Raw genomic sequence first — 21472 nt, 5'->3', positions numbered from 1 at the left:
TGGCTATCTTGCCCCATCAAGGCTAACCCCACTCCTTCCAATACACTGGGACCGGATATCTCACCATATGGATATTTCTAGTAGAGCATTATCAGAGTTAGGCTATGGGTGTCTGGAAAAGTCCTTGGTAGTAGTGTAATTTGAAACTTTTATCTTTTCATTATTTTAGTAAAAAAAACTACAGGATTCCAGCAGTTACTTTAAAAAAGACCATTTTTGTAGGTTTTTAATGGCCTTCAACCTGGTATAATAAAGAGCATGCTTAGGTTTGTTATGAAAAATTATGCCATTAAAAGGTGCACCTAAAAGCAGGGTTTTGTGGTTTTTTTTAACCAAATAGATAGTATTTTTCTTGGTTGACAGCTTGAATTTTTGTCTGAGACGGCGGCCCAGTTTGCATGCTACGCTAACTCATGGGTTTATTTAACCCATCCATGGTTTGTTTTCTCCCCTTGGTTGTTTGTTTTCCCCCTCCTTTTTCCCTTCCCTGTATCCCAAATGTCTTTGTGGTGCTGTAATACTGGCATGTAGAGCAGCTGGGTTTGTTTTGTTTTTTACTGATCTTGTCTGTCACCTCTGTAGCTTGACTGAACAACCCACAGTTCTGGGTTCACATGTAATGACAACCCATAGTTTAAGCAATCCAGAGTTCACAACCCAACAACGAATTATGGGTTCTCTTCCTGGGTTGTTCGTGGTTAACATACCATGATTTGTTAACTATGGCTTGTTAACGTGGCCAGATTCATAACATGACAAAACAGAATTCAACAAACCGTGAGTTAAATAAACCATGTGTTAGTATTATGTTCAGACCAGGTGATAATCTTAAATTTGGTAATCCTAACAGTCACCTTTTTTTTTTTTTTTTTAGGAATTAAGCATTGTCTTGTGAGTATGCATTTGAAACTAAAAGCTGATCATTTATACTGTGATTCAAGGGTACTTCTTGAAGAATGGGGAAAAAGCTGGAGGTGATAGTCCAGATCTTATAGGTTTTAAGAGTGCTTATTGCACTACAAAAATCTGGAGAAATGAAGCTAAAAAGTTATTATTTCAACTTGGTTACTGTATTTCTTTCCAAGCTCCCTAGATAATCTTAAGTGTTTGGAGACTATGGAACAATGCCTCCTTGCTCTGCATCCTATTTTGAATCTTCTGCTTGCATTTCAGCTGTATTGATGGGAGAAGGTGGTTTCACAGTGATAGGACCATTTGTGGTTGTAGTATCTACGCTTACATTTTCAATGACGTGATATTACTGCATGGTGTAGAGTAACAAAAAATAAGCATCTGCAACTAAAATTAAGCACCTGCAATTAGTTATTGAAAGATATAGAACATCTTTTTAGCAAAACCGACAAAGAGTCTCATGGCACCTTAGGGTGCAATACTATCTAGCCATCTTGCCTCTGTGCGCGTCCCGCTGTGCATTTGGCTAGACAGGCTTTTTCACCCATCTAGCTAGGGCTCAGAGCAGGAGGGAAGGAGGCTGGGGAAGTCTGGTGATACATCGTAAGCTGGCCTCCCCAGTTCCCTCTCTGGCCACTAGCATGCCCCTTTCCCTCCTCTTCGAAGTTGCTTTTGTGTCCTCAGAGAGGCAGCCAGCACGGTTCTCTCCTGCCAGCTGTGAGGGGAAGGGGGTGGGCAGTTTAGATTTCTGGCCCCGAGGTCAAAGCACTGTATCTGACCTTGGATCCAGGAATCTGAAATATCCTATGTACCCCAGACTCTGTCTATGGGCCATAGGATTGCTCCCTCCAATACTAACAATTGTATTCTGACATAAGCTTTTGAGTAGTACAAAGCTTTGCCTTTATAGTAATTTCATGCTCTAGCAAAAACAGTTTTATGCAAAATAAACATTTTACAAGCAACATTTAAAGTTTCCCCAATCTGATTGTCGACTTTTACTGTTAATTAACCTCTTTTTATGGATTATCTAGTTTTTAACAATGAATATATGACAAAGGAAATGAAAAATGGAGATAATGGAGAAGCTGGTGGACAGGAGGCAAATTGGTTCTGAACATTCTCATTTCTTTATGCTTTTGATATGAAACTCAAGCTTAAAAGAACTGGAAGTTAGGTTGCGTTAGGAAAGCCTTTTATACTATATAGTTCTGGTTCTAAGATGAGACTAGCCAGGATTCAGAGGGTATCAAGTGTGCTGCATTACCATTGATTCCATAGGACATGATCACATTTGACGAAGTCTAGATTGCTTCTGTGAGTTAGAGTATATTTCCTAATCTCTATTCAAAACATGGGTTTCTTAAGGAGGCAGCATTTTCTTTAAGTAAAAGAGATACTAAGGGAGCTGGCAGATAATCTGTATCAGTTCCAATCTCATAACTACAATGTAACTACAGAATATCCTGGAGAACAGTGAGGGGCATGAGACTAGAAGCAAGTAGAACTGCAGGAATTTATTTATTACATTTATATACCGCCCCATAGCCAAAGCTCTCCGGGCTGTTTAAAAAGGTTAAAAACAGTGAACATTAAAAACAAATATACAAAAATTTAAAACCATCAAAAGCGTAAAAACAACAATATCCGTTTAAAACAACTATTCCGGGGTACTTAGAGGTTATCTTGGAAGGAGTGGTAGAGAATAAAGGAACATGTCTTAGCTGACTTTGGGATAATAACTTTCATGTAATGCATGGTTGTACTTGACTGTAGGAGCACTTGTGTGGCAAATATCTGACACTTTAGAAACACTCAAAAGGAGTGGAAAGTGACAATCCGCTTTTCTTTTTTAAAATAATATGTTATTGTGAACGAACCAAAACAACCCACGGAGCTTTCATCCATGGTTGTGTTAGCGTATGAACCAGGAACTCTGGCTTGTCAGGCAGAGACATGTGAGAGTTCCTGGTTTGCACGTAATACTAACCAAACCACAGACAGAACGTCCTTAGTTTGTTTAGTTGCTCATACATAATCCACAATTTTAAAAAAATTGGGTTGTCATAAGGTAGGACAGTTTTAAGTCACCAGTATCGAAATCTTAACTTTGTGCAGTAAGTGACTTTTGATAATCCAGATTGGTATTTGAAAGTGCTCCAGTAACCTACAATATGGCAGACCTCTCTTAACCAGTCAATAAAAGCGAAATGGGGGGGGGGGGGAGAGTTGGAGGCCCTAAATAATACACCAGTGTAAGCATTATCAGGCTTGCTCTTGGGTAATATGAAAATAATTGTCAAAGTATTTGTTATATGCTACTATTGAAATGTATGCCCTATGAACAAATTCTACTTAAAAATTGCACCAAATCAACATGCTGTCATCATTATAGAAATACAGTTGTAATATTCTAATTCTTTTAATTGATGGTGCTATATAAATAAATAAATAATAATAATAATAACTTATGGTAAGGATACCTTGACCCTATTCATTAATATGTAAAATGAATAAATTCTGTAACTCAGATTGACATGGACAGTAGAATCTACAGGCTAGTGGAGTCAATAGAAAATCTATTGATATGAAGACATGAGTATTTCAGCTTGAATGAATAAAACTCAACTAATCAGAGTAGTCAATTTCACCATCTTTTGAGAGGAGGGAAATAAGCAACTACTTATTTCATGCCAGCTCTGCATAAAATCACATGATTTTTCTGACCTCCAAATGCAGTGTTTGGATTAAAGACTGTATTCATGCATCTGCCCATTCCTTTGTTATATAAAACTGTATAAGCATAGTGGTGAATGTGCAGGATTAGTCAGTTAGTTAAATAATTGATTCTTCTTGGGGGGAAAATCTCCCTATTGTTTTTTGTTTCTTTTTAGTTTATGAAAATTATTTTTGAATGTCTGAAAAAATAGAATTTGGTGCTGTTTCCTTTAACAAAACTAGTTAGGATTTTGCAGGATCATCTTCTTCAACTCCCCTCCTACAACCCCCCCCACTTTTATAGTAGAATTTTGATGGACATGCTATTCATGCACAATATTTGCAGTATAGATGGCATCAATCATTTCACTATAAAGGCTTTCAGGGTGGGGGGCTTCTTAAATTATGTTAAATGTCTTGTGATTTTGATATAGAGATTTATTTTGAGCTAATTTTATGCGTGTACATTTTTGTCTTTTCTGAGTGCAAATTTGAATCCTTCATATCAATAATTTGTGTGGGAAGATCCAAAGTGGTCCTTTAGGTATGATCCAAGGGTCTAGGTGTACATAGAGGGATTCTTGACTATTTGGATATGGCAAAATCCCATGGCATATCAAAACTTCTTTGGAAAGTCCTCACAGTATCAAAAGTGACTTGTAATATGGCGGGGAGCGGGGTATTCAACAAATATAAGTTCAACAAATATAAACTTTTTTCAGGTACAGTATTAGTAAAAGACAGAGGAAAGAAATGGTGGTTCATCTGCTTAATAAGAATGGCAAATTGATAACAGATAATAAAGAAAAGGCTGAAATGCTCAATTCCTACTTTGGCTCAATCTTCTCCCAAAAGTGGGTCTATGACCCCCCCCTTGGCAAAAGTGGAGTACAAGCTGAAAGGGAAGGATTGCAATTTGATAAACAAATGGGCAAGGAACACCTAATTTCTTTCAATGAGTTAAAATCTCCATGGCCCGATGAACTGCATCCTAGAGTAATAAAGGAGCCAGCAGAAGAACTCTCAGAACCATTGTCTATTATCTTTGCAATGTTGTCCCTATCTTCAAAAAGGGCAAAAAGGAGGAACCTGGGAACTACAGACCAGTTAGTAAAACATCAATCCCTGGGAAAATTTTGGAGCAGATTATAAAGAAGTCAATCTGTAAGCACCTTGAAAACAATGCAGTGATTACTAGAAGCCGGCATGGATTTGTCAAGAATAAATCCTGCCAGACTAATCTGATCTCATTATTTGATTGGGTAACCTCCCTTGTGACTGTGGGAATGCTGTGAACATAATATATCTTGACTTCAGCAAAACTTTTGACAAAGTACCCCATGACATTCTGATCAACAAACTAGCTAAAAGTGGGCTAGATGGAACAACTATTAGGTGGATCCACAGTTGGCTACAGAATCCGACTGAAAGAGTACTTATCAATGGTACCTTCTCAAACTGGGATGAGGTAACGGGCGGGGTACTGCAGGGCTCAGTCTGGGGCCAGTGCTCTTCAACATTTTTGTTAATGACCTGGATGAGGACATGCAGGGAATGCTTATCAAATTTGCACAAAATTGGGTGGGATAGCCAATACGCCGGAAAACAGAAACAAACTTCAAAGTGACCTTGATAGGCTGAAGTGCTGGGCTGAAAACAGCACAATGAAATTTAATAGGGATAAATGCCAAATTTTACACCTAGGAAAAAGAAACTAAATGCACAGTTACAAGATGGGAGAATACTTGGCTCAGCAATACTACAAGCAAGAAGGATTTTGGAATTGTTGTAGATCACAAGCTGAATATGAGCCAACAATGTAATGTGGCTTCAAAAAAAAGCAAATGCTATTTTGGGACGCGTTAATAGAAGTATAGCTTCCAAATCATGTGAGGTATTGGTTCCCCTCTATTCAGCACTGGTTAGGCCTCATCTTGAGTATTGTGTCCAGTTCCGGGCACCAGACTTCAAGAAGGATGCAGACAAGCTGGAAGGGATTCAGAGGAGGGCAACCAGGATGATCAAGGGTCTGGAAATAAAGCCCTGAGAGGAGATACTGAAAGAACTGGGCATGTTTAGCCTTGAGAAGAGAAGACTGAGGGGACACATGATAGCACTCTTCAAATACTTAAAAGAGGAGGGCCAGGAACTCTTCTCGGTCATCCCAGAATGCAGGACACGGAATAATGAGCTCAAGTTACAGGAAGCCAGATTCTGGCTGGACATCAGGAAAAACTTCCTGACTGTTAGAGTAGTGCAACAATGGAATCAATTACCTAGGGCGGTAGTGAGCTCTCCCACCCTAGAGGCCTTCAAGATGCAGCTGGACATCCATCTGTTAGGGATGTTTTAAGGTGGATTCCTGCATTGAGCAGGGGATTGGATTAGATGGCCTTTTAGGCCCCTTCCAACTCTACTATTTTATGATTCTTCTTGTGTATGAAGGACTAATTGTATGATTCTTTGGATGCCACCCACTATTTCCCATAACCAGGATTCAGTCTTGATTTTCGGGGAGTAATTTGCCCTATCTGCTAGGCAGGGAGATCGTAATCACAGATCTCCACATCCGATTCGGCTGTCAATGTTTCATGCATATTTACTGCTGCTACCTCCCTCATCAACATTTCCCAAAGAGAGGTTTCCAAAATTGTGTTTCTGTGTTTTTTAACAAAAGAACAGAATTTAGATGGCTTTTTATCATACAAACAAATGCATTGTAAAACCATTGAAGAAATAATAATAATAATAATAATAATAATAATAATAATAATAATAGATACTAATATTCTACACTAGACATTGAAACCCTTAGAAGGATAATGTGCTTATTAAATGCTTGGAGAAAGATAGGGACGAGAGGAAACTATTGGCATGTGCTAGGTCCTCTTGAATGTCTCTCCCCCCCTTCACTAAAAATCAGCTTGTGAGGAAGCAGCTGTGGAGTGTCATAAGTCCATTCTTGAACCTTTGTGTTGCTCTTGTGAAAAGAGCAGCCTGAGGATCTTGCATATTTACTGTTCTGTGCAAAGCTTGTGCTCCCAAAACATCAGCCTGTATGCTTCCAGTTCTTTGACTAGGTTATATGCACGTGTTTAGATTTATTTATTTAAAGTGTATAAACCATGTTTCCAAGTAAGTGGCTAAGTTTCTAAACTAATAAAACAGTAAAATCACAGTAAGCCAAAATAAAAAAACAATTCAGTTCAGTTAAACTAAAAAGAATAGCAGCAGGAGTAACAGCTTATGCATAACCACAGCAAAAGCTGCAACCACAGCAAAAGCTGTACCCCCTACTCCCATTCTCTGCTTTACTGAAAGGCATGGGGATGTGCTAGTTATGAGCAGCTTGTGCTCTAGCTACTAGATATGCTGGAAAAGGAGGAGCTGCATGCTATGAACCTATGGTGCTGGAAGGTATCAGCACAGCTTAGTGCTGCAGTGGCACCTCATTTCTTCTGGATTAAACAGAAAACTATTGGAGAACACAGGTTGTTGTGGGCTGGAGGAAGAGGGGAATGCAGTTTCTGATTAATTGAGCCATAGACGCTTAATTGATCAGTTCTGTTTATTGATTAATATTTTAGCCTTTCTTGCAACCAATCTACAGCAACTTCTAAATAAAAGAAAAGATCTCTCTCTCTCTCTCTCTCTCTCTCTCTCTCTCTCTCTCTCTCAGATTTGCTCCCACACATGTTTTGCAAATCATGGTGGCAATTCCTGTGAGTAGGCTTTAGATGGATTTCTCATTCCAAAGGGTTGGTTATCATCTGTAGCAGGGCTTCAAATAGAGATCTTCTTGCCAACTTTTTGAACTGCCTGTCACCTTTCTAAGTCACCCAGCAACAGCACAAGTTGGCCTGTCACTGAAGCATGTACACACAGTTATTACTAGTCTCCATTGTAGGTATCCATTGTCCCAGTTTACTGTTTAAAAACTTACCTTAAATTAGGGATGGTTAATAAAATGCTTTGGAACATTGTCCATATATTTGCTGTGAAATTATCACTGGTTATTGTTTCCAGTTTTGTTGAAGGGTTTCTTGACAAAGGAAGCCTAGAAGTTTGAAAGTTTTGAGCAAAATGCAAAGGATTAATGAATCCTCTGGCCACTTAACTAGTATTTCTTTCCTTGTAATAGTAGATGTTTTAAAACAGTCTCACTTATTTCAGGAATACTCACTTATTTCAGGCATACTTCTTAGAAGCTAGTAATTCTGCAAACTCTAAAAAATATTTTCTGCCAGTTATCAACACTTGCACATTGTTTATACACATGTGCGTGCATAGACATTTGTTTTATTATCTCTAGCTGTTACCACAGTTTGCTTTTTAAAAATGGATGGCTGAAGTTAGAAAAAAGATACACTGAAATCAATGTGAGATTGTTGAAATAATTCATCTAGGTTAAAATAACTCTTTCCTAATTGAAGATTTTTAAAAGATCAATGGCTACTTGTCATAATGGCTATGTGGATCCTTGAGGTTTAGTGGCAGTATGCCCCTAAATACTAGTTGCTGAGGAACAACAGTGGGAGAGGGCTATTGCTGTCACATCCTGCCTGTGGGCTTCCTAGGCATCTGTTTAGCCATTGTGAGAACAGGATGCTAGACTAGATGGGGCAATGATCTAGCAGGGCTTTTCTTACATTCTTATGTTCTAGAAATCTTAAAGTCAATCTAATTGCCTAATAAAACTTCTTTTTCAGGAAATCAAGCCTCAAGCCCATTATAACCATGGATACAGTGAACCTCTTGGGCGTAAAAGCCACATTGATGATTATAGCACTTGGGATATTGTCAAAGCTACACAGTAAGTGGATTTATTTGATAACCATATTAGTTTCTATTAGAATTATACGGAAAAACACATCTGAAAATGTCTTGTCAATTGCAAAAAGATATTGAGGAAGACAACAGTAATTCTGGCCTGATAGTTCTTGAAAAATCTTCTGCAGTCTTGTATATTAGTAACTTCAGAATACAGGTATAAAATATAAGCACAAAAACATACATACAATATTATGAGATTTTGAATGATACTGTACTCATCACCTGCTCTACTTTTCTCTTTCCACCTCCTCTTTTATTGCCTGGTACTCAGCACCATGGAGGCAGCATTAAGAACTGCTTGCTTTGTTACCTTGTTTTTTCTAATGTAGCTCCAGTTTAAGCCAGAAACAGTGTGAAGGCCTGAATAAGCATCTGCCATAGCACTGTGCCATGGAAACCCAGTAGAGCATGAAGGTTGTAGCTCTCACAGCTCTTTTCCTGCCTTCTCCCATTTCTCAGATGTGATGATAATTGGCCTAAATAATATGTATTGATACAAGTAGTTATCCGTGCACAGAGCAATCTATAATGGTTTTGATCATGGCAATAACCGTGCTGTGTAAACTGGGTCTGTTTCCCTGCAAGGAGAAAAAGAGAAGATGAAGAATGCAGCAGCAATTAGAGAGTTGCGTTGTTTTCCTACTTGTGGACACAAGTAATCATCTAATTTCAAGCCTAATACTGTTAATTATATAGATAAATGGCAATATTTGGGGAGATGCTTTTTTAGAAGAAATATTGAAGTAAGGTCTAGAATATTCATTATAACAGCTCTATTTTTAATTTTACAGAGAATTTTAAAATGGTGATGGAGTATTTACTTATTTATTACATTTTTATACTGCCCAGTAGCCGTACCACATTTCATGAACATTTTTTAAAAAGTCACATTGGAGAGAGTCAGTGCTTGCACTATGAGTGAAAATGAGGTTCTGATTTTGCCCTTATTAAGCTAACTTTAGGCTTATTAAAAATATCTTTGAAAATATATTTTAAAACTTAAGCAGAAAAACAACTTGTTAAACAAATACAAATATTCTACACATGAAGTCTTAGGATATGAAAGGCTTATAGAGAATAGTAAATGCAAAATAACATCACATATAAAACTAGAATGTGAAACATGCAATGATTACAAAAAAAATACATCTGTACTTATGAACCATACAGGTTAGATGCCAAGATTATACTATGTAAAGTAAACTACAGTTTAACTTTTGTTAAGGCCTATTAGAAAACAATGTTTGCGTTTGGACAACACAGTAGTCAATGGTGGGTTAATAGTCAACTCTACAGTTGATTATCGAGGGGGTACTCCCCACACGACCTGATTATAATCAACCATCGTGTGGATTAAGGCTAGCGTTGAGTTGACTGTTAGCCAACTGTGTTTGATTGACACATCTCCTGCCCCCTCCCCCCACCCCAGTCCTGCTACTGGTATCCCATCAGCGGTTGCGAGTTCTGCTGGCTGGACTAGAGCGACAGCAGCTGCTTTGGTAGCTCTTGCCAGGGGACTCTGTAGTCTCCAAAAATAGCCAACTGTGCACAACGAAATAGTCAACAGTGCCTGACACACGACACGATAACAAATTTATATTTTTATTTATTTATTTATATATTTATTGCACTTATATACCGCTCCCATAGCCAGGGCTGTCTGGGCGGATTACAGAAATTCTAAAATTAAGATAAAAACGAGTATACAAAAATTTAAATTCTAAAACACAGAAGATACACACATAAAGCATTAAAAACCGTTAAAAAACTAAACATGTGGGTGATTAAGATGTTCCGCCATATGCCTGGGCAAAGAGGAAAGTCTTAACCTGGCACCGGAAAGATAGCAGCATTGGTGCCAGGCGAGCCTCGTCAGAGAGATCATTCCATAGTCTGGGGGCCACCACCGAAAAGGCCTTGTCCTTCATTGCCACACTTCGAGCCTCTCTTGGAGTAGGCACCCGGAGGAGGACCTTAGATGTTGAATGTAGTGACCGGGTATATTCACGTTGGGAGAGGCGTTCCGTCAGGTATTGTGGTCCCAAGCCGTGTAAGGCTTTATAGGTCAAAACCAGCACCTTGAATTGGGCTCGGAAACATACAGGCAGCCAGTGCAAGTGGACCAGAGCAGGTGTTATATGGTTGAACCTTCTGGCCGCTGTATCAATCTGGCCGCTGCATTTTGCACGAGCTGCAGCTTCCGAACCGTCTTCAAAGGCCGCCTTATGTAGAGTGCATTGCAGTAATCTAACTTGGAGGTTACCAGAGCGTGGATAACTGAAGCCAGGTTATCCCTGTCCAGATAGGGACGTAGCTGGGCCACCAACTGAAGTTTGTAGAAGGCACTCCATGCTGCTGAGGTCACCTGAGCCTCAAGTGACAATGATGGATCTAAAAGAACCCCCAAGCTACGAATCTGCTCCTTCAGGGTGAGTGCAATCCCATCCAGAACTGGTAGAACACCCCCCATCCTGTCAGCGGAATCACCTACTAACAGCATCTCAGTCTTGTCTGGATTGAGTTTCAGTTTATTAGCCCTCATCCAGTCCATTGTCACAGGCAGGCACTGGTTCAACACATCCACAGCCTCTCCTGCTGAAGATGGTTGTTCAAATAATCAACTCCGCACAGCGTTGTTTATTTCGGCTGAATAACCAACCATGGTGTGAAAAAGTCCCTACAGATGACACAATAGCCAACCATTGACTTTTTAACCTACCATTGGTTATCATGTCGTCCGAACGTCAATGTTAGGAAAACTATAAGAGTATCAAATGGAATAGCTATGACATATAAAAATTATAGTAGGCCCAAATAGCAGCAGTTTGAATTGTTACTTAGCTCCACTTAAATTTCTGCGAGTCTAAAGCTTCCAGCTGTATAGCAGTGTGGTATAAACCTATAGAGAAAAGAAACAGGAGGGAAATTAAAAGGAATGTATAGCTGCCTATCCCAAGCAGAGATCTGAAGAACACACTTTTGTAGACCCAGAAGAAGGTTGGAAGAGACCTCTCTCGGAGTCTGTGTAGGACTCAGCAAAGTCCAGATAAAAAATTAATCCAGGTAGAAATAGAATATTTTAAAATAAAAAGTCTGAGCCTCACCAATGAGTAAAATAAAATAGTTGGGGGAAACTGAATTAAGCTGCTTAGGAGCTAAGCATCTAGCTCCAAAAAGCTAGTTCAGAAACTATTATCTTGTTGTCTTTTGAGAAACTCAGCACTGAAGCTGGAATTATGAATTAATATTAAAATTATTGGCAGAAGGAAAGATACTAATTGCTAAAAACTGAAAGCTTAGTTTTCATACCATAACATTGTCTTTGGTAGATGACTGGAGATTGCAATTGTGACAATTTACATATGGGTATGTATAGAAATAACGAGCAGACTTCTTCAGATGATTTTAGAAAATGGTCAAAGTGCATACATAAAAGCCTAGTAACATGGAACTGGAATGGCATAGAGAGAAATGAAGATCTTAATTTGTATGAACAGTAAATTTTACTTGTCACTGTCTCCTTGTTCTCAAAGAATGATTTATGACCCTATAATATGTTGGACTGGGAGTTGGGAGATCTGGGTTCTAGTCCCTGCTCGGCCAGTCACAGTCTCTCAGCCCATCTTACTTCACAGGGTTGAAATAGGATAAAATAGAGAGAATGAGGATTATATATACCAACTTGGTTCCTTGAAGGATAAAGGCAGGATATAAGTGCAATAAATAAATACATAAATAAATAAAATAAGTAGGATGCCTAAAATCTTAAAGAAAAAACTAAAAAATACCACTATTCTTAACAAACAAAGGGTAATAAAATAAACTTGTCTAATTCCTAATTTGTTCATTTCTTAGGTTTTGGACTTGTAATTAATTGTTTGTTGGGGTAAACTGTACAAAATCTATGCCATGTGAGAATGAACAATTTATGAGAATAAACTATGCAAGACATTGAAATTCCCTGCCAAGATAAGTGAAACTTATTTATTTATTTATTTATTGCATTTTTATACCACCCAATAGTCGAAGCTCTCTGGGCGGTTTACAAAAATTAAAACCCTAGAAACCATTCAAAATATAAAATAAACAGTATAAAAGCATAATATAAAATACAATATAAAAACACAGCCAGGATTATGCTGTATCCCTTCTTCCTCCATTTGCCCCTTCCTTAACCGACCAAAATATTCTGTGCCTGGTATTGGATTTTACTTGGTGGAATCATGGTCATGCCCATAGCTATAATATTAAAATAAAATAATTTATCTTACAAAAAGTAAAAATGGGATAACTTAGAGAGGTAAGTAAGCTCACATTGAATAAACATTTTCCCTACACACCCAAGATTCTGTAGACCAGTGGTTTCCAATTAGCTAAGTACTGCGGATCCCTTGTTTTTCAAATGCCAAGCCATGGACCCCCTACTTTTGAAAATTTTGTTATCTCTATAGTAGTTACCTGTGCGAAGCAATTTTTTTGAGAAAATAAGGGGTAGCCCCTAATAAACAAAAGATTTTGGGTATACTAAAAAGTAGGCCATAAAATTTGTGATATTTTTTGATATTACCACGCAAAAATGACAATGATTTAGTTAGGAATATAAAGACGAATTTAATTTTAGTAACATCTAGTTTACAATTGAACAAATTATTACAGGTCTAGCAGCTACTAAACCTAAATGTGATGGGAGAAATCATGCCTCTTTTTGTCCCGAACAATCCCTTCCACATCCGGTTCAATATTTCCTACTTTTAATCTCAAATCTGGATCAACATCGAGCCGATTTCTATGCTTGCTCTTCATATAACAAAATGTCGAAAATGTTTGTTCACAAAGCTTTGTGGAACAAAAGGGAACTAGATTTTCAAAGCTTTTTCACCTAACTTCTTATAATCAGGAAAAACCTTCACCCAGAATTGGTCCAGTCTATATTCTTTGAAAAATGATTTCAATGAACCATCACAAGCAACGTCAACAAGTGCATCTTGGTCTTCCGCAGATAGAGTTGTTAGTTGTACATCACCACATTCAAAAGGATTCCTTATCCATGAGTTTTCAGGATTAGGTGCAGGGAAGTAATCTTTGAAGCTAGTCGCCAAATCACGCAGGTGCTTTCACGCATGACGTCACCGTGAAAGCAAACAGAGCGCGGGAGACAGCGTATTTTCTTTTATTAAAATGCAGACCTTGCAGAGCTAATAGGTGAATGGTGCCATGGACCCCCTGAAGGATAAGGATATACTTATCCTTCAAGGAAGTATAAATGGTGCTGCTGTTTTCCCTTAGGATAATTGAGAAAAATCTCTTTTGTAGTTAAGAGAAACTTGAAACTGAGCGCCATCTACTGCTCTGCCTAAAATCAGTAACAGTATTTTAATATTTGAGCACTCGCTTTCTACTGCCTCCCCTTTCCTGGTGAGATGCATTGATCTGAGGTTTCCATGCTTTGGGGGTCTGGGTGTATTTGGGAATCTGAGAAACTGTTGTGGGCACCATCACACAATGACTGCTGGGGGGCTACCAAATCACAAAGGACAAGTAACTTCCCAAGCCACATATTTGCCCCCACAAAGTGCAACACAAGTTTCATAGAAGAAGGACTGGTGGTGCTCAGGGTCACCTCCCCCCTGAAGTACAGATTTAAGCAAAACTAGCCCTTCAAACAAACACAAATACAGGTAAAACCAAATATACAAGCAGTGGTGTAGCTAGTGCTAGACCTCAGGAGTGGACATCCGGGTCCCTGCAGCCCAGCCCCTCCACGCAAATGACCAACAAGAGAAAAGCAGGTGATGGGGGCAGCAGCAAACAGGCTCTGCATTAGCACCGTGGTTGATTTCAGTTGCTGCAGCATGCTTTCATCTTATTTTTAAAAGCCTGTTTTAGCCTTGTGGTACATGGTTATGGATGCTCATTTTATTTTTACTTTTAAAATGTCTTACGTTTTTATACAACAAAATGATGCTTATTCCCAAGTAAATGTGTTTAGCATTAGGGCATAAACAACAATTTTCACTTAATTCCTGTAGTCATGATGGTGCTGTGATTTAAGTAAGTTTGAAATGCAAAATTTGCACATGTTGAGTACTTGGGCCCACAGGACATGAACCCATGGCCGGGGTGGGTGTGGATTGAATAGTCAGGATGGCTGCCTTAGGAGTTATGCGAGGGTTAAACAAACCTCTCAGAACCCATGGCCTGTTGTTGAACCCCTGCATAAACCCCAATGACATGACATGATGACCCATGGTCAGGGGTTCAATATTCAGGATGGTGCCTACAGGTGCCACAGCTCATCGTGGCTTAAATAATCCACAACAAGCTGCAGCGTGTCATGGGAACAGCCCGACAATAATTCCAATGTAATAGCTTATTGTAGCTTTCATGCTTTAGTTATGCAAGGTAAACCTGGTTAGCATTCAACTGTGTAAAAGAAGAAGAAGCCTAAAACCATTTGTCTAAATTGAGGATGTAGCATGAAAACATTCAAGGCATTTCTATAATAATGTAAGATGTTTAGAGTATGATATATCCAGCTGAGTAACCTATTTGTCCTTCTCATTCTTTGAAGTACTTGTGCTTCTCTTATGGTGGATAACTTCACTTAAGAGATGTAGCACATGTTCTCTCTCTTTCTCACAGACACAGAGACCTTAGCATAGGCATGTGGGTATGCATGCAAACAGCTAAGGAACAGAAATGTAGTTATTTATCTAAGTATTCAAAACTAAAATTAAAGACATGTGATGGTTCCCTAAGATACAAATGCTTAGTGCCATTAGTTTGATAATCTCATCTAATCAAAAAATGTGGTGTTGTTCAATAAAAAGGCAATATCTATCCTTTGTTTAAATGCTAAAAATGTATTCAGTTACTGAATATTGATTATGTATGGCAGAGTTTGAAGGCTGGGGAGGATATTAAGAGTTGGCTGTGAATAAATGCTAGCTTGCTGCATTGCACACCGAGGACCATTTCCAGAAAGGAAAACAAGAGAAGTGAGCTCTGTGGAGATCCCCTCTGGGATTTTTTTTCTAGATTGTGCCTATGTTTTTGCAGACATGGAAATACTATAATACAAAACATTAGTATTCAAATGTGCTTTGATTTTATTAATCTAAAATTACTGGTTATCATAATGCTATTTTTTCTTCAAGGTATGGTATTTATGAACGTTGTCGAGAGTTGGTGGAAGCAGGTTATGATGTACGGCAACCAGATAAAGAAAATGTTACACTTCTCCATTGGGCTGCAATCAACAACAGATTAGATTTAGTGAAGTAAGTACAGCTATACTACCAAAATCAGTTCATAGTTACAACTGATAAAATCTTGTAAAGATAGCATAGCAGGATTAAAATAAATGTGTGTGTGTTACAGGCATATAATTTAAATAGAAATAACTTTTTAACTGCATTGTTTTTGTGCCACTTTCCCATATTCATTGCTAAGATTGAAAAAATCAAGACGTCATTACTTATGACTTTTAGTAGTCATTTTGTAAATAGCATAAAAAATCTATATGACCTGCCCAGCAACTACATTCAGACCCATTTAAGATCAGTTACACAGCAAATGGAACAGCAGTTCAGTTTTTCCAGCACACTAATAAAATTATGACATAATTCCTGTATCAAAATAACAGAATTCCTGCTTTTAAATCATTAGTTAAGTAATTGTATACAACCAGTTATTGAAATTGGTGACTATTATGTTCAGTTTTCAGTATTGTAAGAAAAGTTATATGGAAGGATTAAATGTTTATATAAATTCTGGTATATCAATGCCACTTAGAATACAACAAAAGTCAAGCAAATCTGAATCACTTTGATACAAAAATAGAGTATGTTTCTAACAATTCAGAATTACAGACATAAGGCAGAACTATGAATAACTTTGGTGTTAATAGAACACCTTGTTTTTATGATGTGTATTGGTTTATTTTACTGTAAGACATTTTGTGGCCAAAAATCCTATACATTTTAAATATAAATAAAATAAATGAATCCAGGGAAGTCTGGCAGTCATATATTGCATAATTAAAAGGCTTTCTCTAAAAATACCCATATGCACACTTTTAATTCTCCCTTCCCCTAATTGTATTCACGTGATAGTATGTCTCACTGAGCATTACAAAACTTGCACCAGCTGCTTTTAGATACCTTTTGTAGATGCTACATCAGGGGCAGAAGGCAATGCCAGCCACACAGGAGCGTTTGACTGTCACTGGTTGGTATTGGGGAGAAGGCAGGGCAATCAACAAACTCCTTACACAGCATCCTAGCCTACCTTTCAGCCTCCAAAAGGTCACTGATGTCAGTAGAGCCCTACAAACCTATTTACCTATATTGATGGGCTCTGAGTTTATGATTTTCTATAATGCCCTTCATTATAAAATTCCAGGGTAACTTAAGTATTTAAAGGCTCTAAAAAGAGTAGCCTAAAAACTCAATACAAAACAATATTGAGGCAACTTTTTAAAAAAAGTAAAATAAAAACCACACACAGCAAAAAGTCAAAACAAACATTTTTTTTTATGTCTGGAGAAAATGGAAAGGCTTTCACCTCGCACTGAAGATTAGTAGTATAAGCCTGTTGGGTGGATTTTGCACGCGGTCTTTACACTGCCTGCAATGCTTAAGATGTTCCTTGAGTTGTGATGTTTGTTCTCCCAAGGTGAATATGGAGTTGTTTATGTGAGGTATGTTGTTTTTCCCCACAGACAAAGGTAACCCTAATGGTATGAATAGGCACCCATATAAAACATATTTCACTAGGTAATTGCTATATATTAATGTAAATAATAATGTTACTTTTAAAACGTCATTAGTCTGATTAAAAATGTTTAACATGCATAATCAGTTTAAAAATACTGAATTTCTCCTTATTTTTAACTGCTATTTGAAAGGGTGACATCATTTAATGGGCAAGCTGGTAACGAAATTAATGTATATTTCTAAGCTGGTCTTGATGTTTTACATTTCTTGAAGACAATGCCTTTACCAATCTTTTGTTATACATGTACTGATTCTATGCCTGCAGGTACTACATATCAAAGGGTGCTATTGTTGACCAGCTAGGGGGTGACTTGAACTCCACACCACTTCACTGGGCGACAAGGTGGGAAATGACTTGGATGTTTTTACCTTCAGCTTTATGTCAAAAGAAGTTGATTATTAGTTCTTTTGCAAATTTGTTCTGGAAAAACTGACATTTCTGTGCAAGAATAATTTCAGTTGATTATCAGGCATCTTTTCCTAATGGGTGACTTCCTCTCAGCCAGTAGTAGGTAGATCTTATCCAATATCTTTGAATACTCTTACTTGCCTAGCCATAGATACACCTTCAGCAGAGGTGGGCAATTTGCTTTTCAGTAGGCTTCATGCTAGATACTGAATCTGTATGAAAGTGAGTCTAAAGAAAAGGGTGATCCTGCATTCCGATCCATGCAGAATCCCATTGTTTGTTTCTATGTGTGTATAATGGCAAAGTTGTTGAAAGGAAACAGACAGAAAGGAAATGTGAGAGTATGAGACTTGCTCCCACTCTTGCCACATGTAGAGCTGCTGGGAAAGTAACATCTTAAGTGCCCCAATACGTTTCATTTTAAAGAATAAATTAATTAGTTTGCTAGCTTTATATCTAAAATGGTGTGATCAAATGATATAAAACCAGTTATTCAAACACCAACACTTACCTGGATAAATCTATAGGGCAAAGGGCCGGGTGGTTTGCCATGTAGCAAAAGATTGGATTAGATGGCTTTTTGGTTCCTTTCTTTTCTATACTTCTGTGCAATAACTGGAAAAAAAACCTTAGTAATGCATTATATTACAAACCTTTCTCTGTTTTGCTTTCTTATCATTTTAGACAAGGTCATTTATCGATGGTTGTACAGCTAATGAAATATGGTGCAGATCCATCATTAATTGATGGGGAAGGATGCAGTTGTATTCACTTAGCAGCCCAGTTTGGACATACCTCTATTGTTGCGTATCTAATAGCCAAGGGGCAGGTATGGATGTTCTTTCTTTCTGTAGCATTTAGTGGTAATAGCATTCACAACTTTCATTTTGCTGGTTTATTGACTGTAAAATATATTTTTACTTATCACATGATTATATTGTTCTCCAGATTGATAGACTACTCTCAGGCTGCAATGCTGTGCACACCTCCCTAGGAGTAACTCTTATTGAACTCAATGGAGCTTGCCTCTGAACAGTCACTCTTAGAATTCCACTGCTTGTCAATTCTGTGTTATATGAATAAAAGCTCTAAATTCTTGACCAAATATGCAGCACTAGTATACTTGGACCTCAAGAGTTAAATCTATGTTTTTTTCTCAGAGTCCTTAGTTGTTCAAGGATCAAGTGCTATTAGGGATTCTAATTAGCTTGAGGTAATTTTATGAAATTTTGTTCCCAAAACCTTCCATTGTAAAACATAAACTTGTTCAGTTTGTCATATCTGTATTTCAAAATAAGTCAGATTTTCATGTATAACGCAAAAGCAATTGATATCAAATGTGTTCCTTTCTTACTGTACACTTCTTCAAGTGTGGCTTTTACAAATCCACATCTAAAGAATAGGTACGGTCTTTTAAAAGAAACAAGAGTTCTCATTGCTTGATCTCTAAACCATTATCCTTTTGAATCCTCCCTAAGGAGGCAGAAAGTACAAGCGAAGTTCTCATTCTCCCAAAGCAGATAAACCATGAGGACAGGATGGAGAATATGATATGCAGAAGTGACTGTGGGGTTGTGGAAAACTGCTGAGGAACACTTTCTCTTTCTTTTTTTAGAGCAGCCCTTCCTCAACCTGGTGCCCTCCAAAGATGTTCGGCTACAAATCCCAACATTGCAAGTCTGTATGGTCAGGAATGCTGGGACTTGTAATCTCAAACATCTGGAGGGCAGCAGGTTGGGGAACAAAGTTACTAGGCCAGTTGAAAATAGATTTTAAAACATAAGCAGGAAAACAGTGAATACCCCTTTTAAGTTGTTAAACAAATGAAAACATGCTATACAAGAACTCTTAAGATATGAAAGGTTTATAAAGAAAAATAAATGCAAAAGAGCGTGAGATACAGAAGTGAAATGTGAAACATTCAATGATTAGAAAGAAAACATGTGTACAGTATGCAAAATAAACTACAGTTTAACTTTTGCTAAGGCATATTAGAAGAAAAGTGTGACTAGGCCAAAAAGAGTGTTGTAGACCCAGAAGCACTTTGAAAGTTTTCAAAGTTGTACTTAAAACTTACATCAGCCCAAACCAGTTAAATGAAGTGTTTGAAGCTTTCAACTTTATAGCAGGATGGTCCAAACTCTTAGAAAAAAGGAAGGGAGCAATGTGTGTATGGGTGTGTGTGTTAAAAGGAATGTATATACATATTCCAAGGAGAGATCTGAAGACCAGGCTATCATGGATCCAGAGGAAGGTTGAAAGAGATCTCTCCTGGAATCTAGGGTGTAGAACTCAGCGAAGTCCAGGCAGGGAAACTTAATCCAGGTAGAGAGTGAAGAAAATATTTTAAAATAAAAAGTGCTGTGAAGCTCAACCTTCACCACTGACCAAAATCAAATAGGGGGCAAAAACTACATCAAGCTGCTCAGGAGCCAGGTGCCTGGGTCAGAGGAAATGGGCTTAGGAAACGATAGCCCAAAATAGTCTCAAAGACAAGGGAAAACATGTTCCAAAAGAGAAAAGAGGACTTTTCTTCTCTCTAAATGGAGGCAAGAACCAGGCTGAGTCTGCTTCTGAGACTTCAGGCAGCAGAACTCTCTGCCCTCAAGAAAAGCCAGGCCTGCTTATGAAGTAAAGTTTCACTCCCATTCAATTCCATAGCTTCCTTGTGGTAGGGTATGGTCACGCTGAGGGGATTGCTTGTCCACATACATACACACACAGGTCACAGAAATTCATAGCTGCTTGCTGCTTGAGCTTTACTCCAGATGGCAATTATTCCATCCTCCCCCTCAACATTCCAAGTGCTGCATTATGACCTTCCATAGGCTTTCATTAGCAATAAAGAAATAGTTTTTTAAAAAAGTAAATTGAATTTTAAAATAAAAATTTGATTCCACCTAGTAGAGTAGGAAGTAAATACAGAAATGGCAGTAGTTAACATGTGATGGCTATCGCAGGCCCACCACAGCTGGGCACAAATGGTTACTACCCGATTTCTTCGATTCTAAGACGCACTTTTTTCCCCATATAAACATCTCTAAAAATGGGGTGCGTCTTAGAATCGCAGGTGTGTCTTAGGGTTTTTTTTTCTGTTAGTGGTACTGAAATTAGTGTGCGTCTTACAATCGATAGCGCCTTACAATCGAAGAAATATGGTAATACTTTTCCAGAAAAGCTTTAGCATGACCCAAGTTTTTTTCCTTTTTTCTGTAAACTTCCCTTTCTTCCTCAATCTTCAACCAATCTTCCTGAAATTTTCAGGTTATGTAAAACTAACATTTCTTTCTGGCACATGTAAATTTCAGGAAGATTGGTGAATTTTTAATTTATTTTATGCATGTTAGAGTGACCAACCACCCAATTATCCCTTTAAAATGGTAGCATGCTCCCCCCCCCCGCCCCGTAATGGCAACCCATTGGTTTAAAATTGGTTGTTGAGCAAGAGACAGCAGGTGTAGATTGATCATGGTTGTTTTTAGGTTGAGGAGTAACAGCGGAAAGGGCTCATGTATTCTACAAAAACCAATTGGTTTTTAAACTGATGGATTGTCATTACATGAGAATATACTTATTAGGTGTGAATCAGACTTTCCTTGAGCTGAATTCCGCTCACAGGATGCTTTGCTGAAAGAAGTGGCGAGGAGGTGGTTTTCATTGATCCCTCCTTTTCCTTGCAGCTCAAATAGCAAGGTATTGCAGTAAATTCAAATATTAGTATTAAAATACTTTGTAATTTTATACATCTGCACATGTGCTTTAGAGATCTACACTTAAAGCAGATTCTTAAGCATCTCAGCTTTTATTTCTCAAAAGTTTCTAG

At 38.0% G+C, this 21472-nt stretch overlaps 2 protein-coding genes across 3 annotated transcripts in view; one reads left to right on the top strand and one right to left on the bottom strand.

Moving 5' to 3' along the window:
• OSBPL8 (oxysterol binding protein like 8) overlaps positions 1-21472 on the bottom strand; it is a 324479-nt gene that overhangs the window by 139240 nt on the left and 163767 nt on the right. The window lies entirely within an intron of this gene.
• Positions 1-21472, top strand: part of ZDHHC17 (zinc finger DHHC-type palmitoyltransferase 17) — a 52535-nt gene that overhangs the window by 1203 nt on the left and 29860 nt on the right. For both annotated transcript variants that reach the window (XM_063133849.1, XM_063133848.1), the window contains exons 2-5: positions 8340-8443; positions 15621-15743; positions 17506-17583; positions 18334-18478. In XM_063133849.1, the coding sequence (XP_062989919.1) occupies positions 8340-8443; positions 15621-15743; positions 17506-17583; positions 18334-18478 (450 nt within the window). The remainder of the gene's footprint in view (positions 1-8339; positions 8444-15620; positions 15744-17505; positions 17584-18333; positions 18479-21472) is intronic.

Source organism: Elgaria multicarinata, chromosome 9 (genome assembly GCF_023053635.1).
Source record: "Elgaria multicarinata webbii isolate HBS135686 ecotype San Diego chromosome 9, rElgMul1.1.pri, whole genome shotgun sequence".
Lineage (NCBI taxonomy): Eukaryota > Metazoa > Chordata > Lepidosauria > Squamata > Anguidae > Elgaria > Elgaria multicarinata.
This window is presented reverse-complemented; position numbering and strand designations above follow the sequence as displayed.